Here is a 1,734-nt window from a genome sequence, read left to right as displayed (position 1 = left end):
TATACATATATATATATACATATATACATGTATATATATATAGATATATAGATATATAGATATATATATATATCATACTTGCCGCAAAGGGTAAATCGAGACCAGAGATATGTACACCTCTGGACAATACAACATAACCGGATGAACAAACCTCTACAGCAGGGTTCGGGTTTGTATCAACCAGGAAATTCAGTATACGCACCTACGAGCGTGCTAACAGAAACACAAGCTTGAAAAAGCTTGGAATATCTCTAAATTTCAATAGACCATCTTTTAAACTACGTGGCCTCACCTTGTATCGAGAAGACGGTCAATACCACATCTTTTGGCACATGCTTCGTTCATGATAGTCATTTGGGCGCCAGAGTCTACAAAGGCTTTCACACTGTGACCGTTCACCTTGCAGAGTATGTACAACATGTGGACCTACAGGAAAAAATGACGGCACAAAAAGAAGAGTTCATCAGCTATCATGAACGATATGCACATCGTTTCCATCACGGATTACGCGATTCGACAACCAAAATACTAGTGTCATACAGCAGAATGAGAGCTTTGAAGTTGTTCACACGGTGCAATCAGTACAATTCAAAGATCTCGACACATTGATAGAAGCTTTGGTAACTACTCTTACTCAAATTTTCACCAATTAAGCAAAATTCGGCTTGCAGATGAAAACAGGTCAACACATTAAAACCTAGTGCGTAATACTGTACTTGCAGCCTACAACAAAAACTAACACTATACACACCTGCGAGAAGGCCTCGGGATAGTGCTCCATAGCATGGTGCATATTTACAAAAGCTAACACTATACACACCTGAGAGAAGGCCTCGGGATAGTGCTCCATAGCATGGTGCATATCTACAAAAGTGAACACTATACACATCTGAGAGAAGGCCTCGGGATAGTGCTCCATAGCATGGTGCATATTTACAAAAGCTAACACTATACACACCTGGGAGAAGGCCTCAGGGTAGTGCTCCATAGCATGGTGCATATTTGCGTCGACTTCTTTCTGGCGCGCCACGTTATCCATGAACGCTTTGGCCTCAGTATCATTCGGATTTTGTGCCAGGCTGCAAAGATTTTACTACAATATATTAGGTCAATTGAACAGAGACACTAATCCTAAGCAACTCTACACGCCATATCGATGAAGACGGAATCTAAGATGATTAACAAATCTTGAATTTCAAAACACTCAGAAAAAAAAAAGTCTTTCCAAAGCTCTCTTCTCGCAATCCGATAGGGCATTGATACACGAGCATGCAACTATAAAGTAGACGCGACATGCATACGAATTGATTGTTCGCAAAAACCAAGACATGCACAAAAAAATACTACATATTCGAGTTCATCCCAACTCCCCACATACCGAGCCCTCATGTTCTTATCATCTGCCGCGCGTTTCTGTTGTGCCGCAATCGCCTGATTGAAATTTTCTGTGAATTTGGCCAAATCATTGGCCTTGACAGCGTCGGCGAGGACAGGTGCATTTTGGCCCAAATGCGCAAGTGCGTAGGGATCATTCTGCATGTGCCTGAACACAGTTGCGGGATCTTCGTTGTCCTGGGTACGGACAAACCAGGTCGGTGTGGTGATGATCTCGCCGGGTATAAGCACACTAAGTCTGCAATAGGTAAAAGTGAGATGTGAGCTACGAGGCCTTTAAGTCACACATGCTTCGAGATCTACACGGCTTTATGAGAGACTATTTAATTATATTATTAT

General features: G+C 41.9%; 1 protein-coding gene across 1 annotated transcript in view; it reads right to left on the bottom strand.

Moving 5' to 3' along the window:
• Positions 1-288: 288 nt before the first annotated feature.
• SARC_09705 (hypothetical protein) overlaps positions 289-1,734 on the bottom strand; it is a gene marked incomplete at its 3' end in the record, with an annotated part of 2,602 nt that continues 1,156 nt past the window's right edge. Inside the window, exons 2-4 of the mRNA XM_014296277.1 lie at positions 1,379-1,633; positions 959-1,079; positions 289-426 (exon numbers count right to left, since the gene is read on the bottom strand). Coding sequence (XP_014151752.1) covers positions 289-426; positions 959-1,079; positions 1,379-1,633 — 514 coding nt within the window. The remainder of the gene's footprint in view (positions 427-958; positions 1,080-1,378; positions 1,634-1,734) is intronic.

The sequence above is a fragment of the Sphaeroforma arctica genome (assembly GCF_001186125.1).
Source record: "Sphaeroforma arctica JP610 unplaced genomic scaffold supercont1.1020, whole genome shotgun sequence".
Classification (NCBI taxonomy): Eukaryota; class Ichthyosporea; order Ichthyophonida; genus Sphaeroforma; species Sphaeroforma arctica.
The sequence above is the reverse complement of the archived record's forward strand: the minus strand, read 5'-3'. Positions and strand labels throughout refer to the sequence as shown.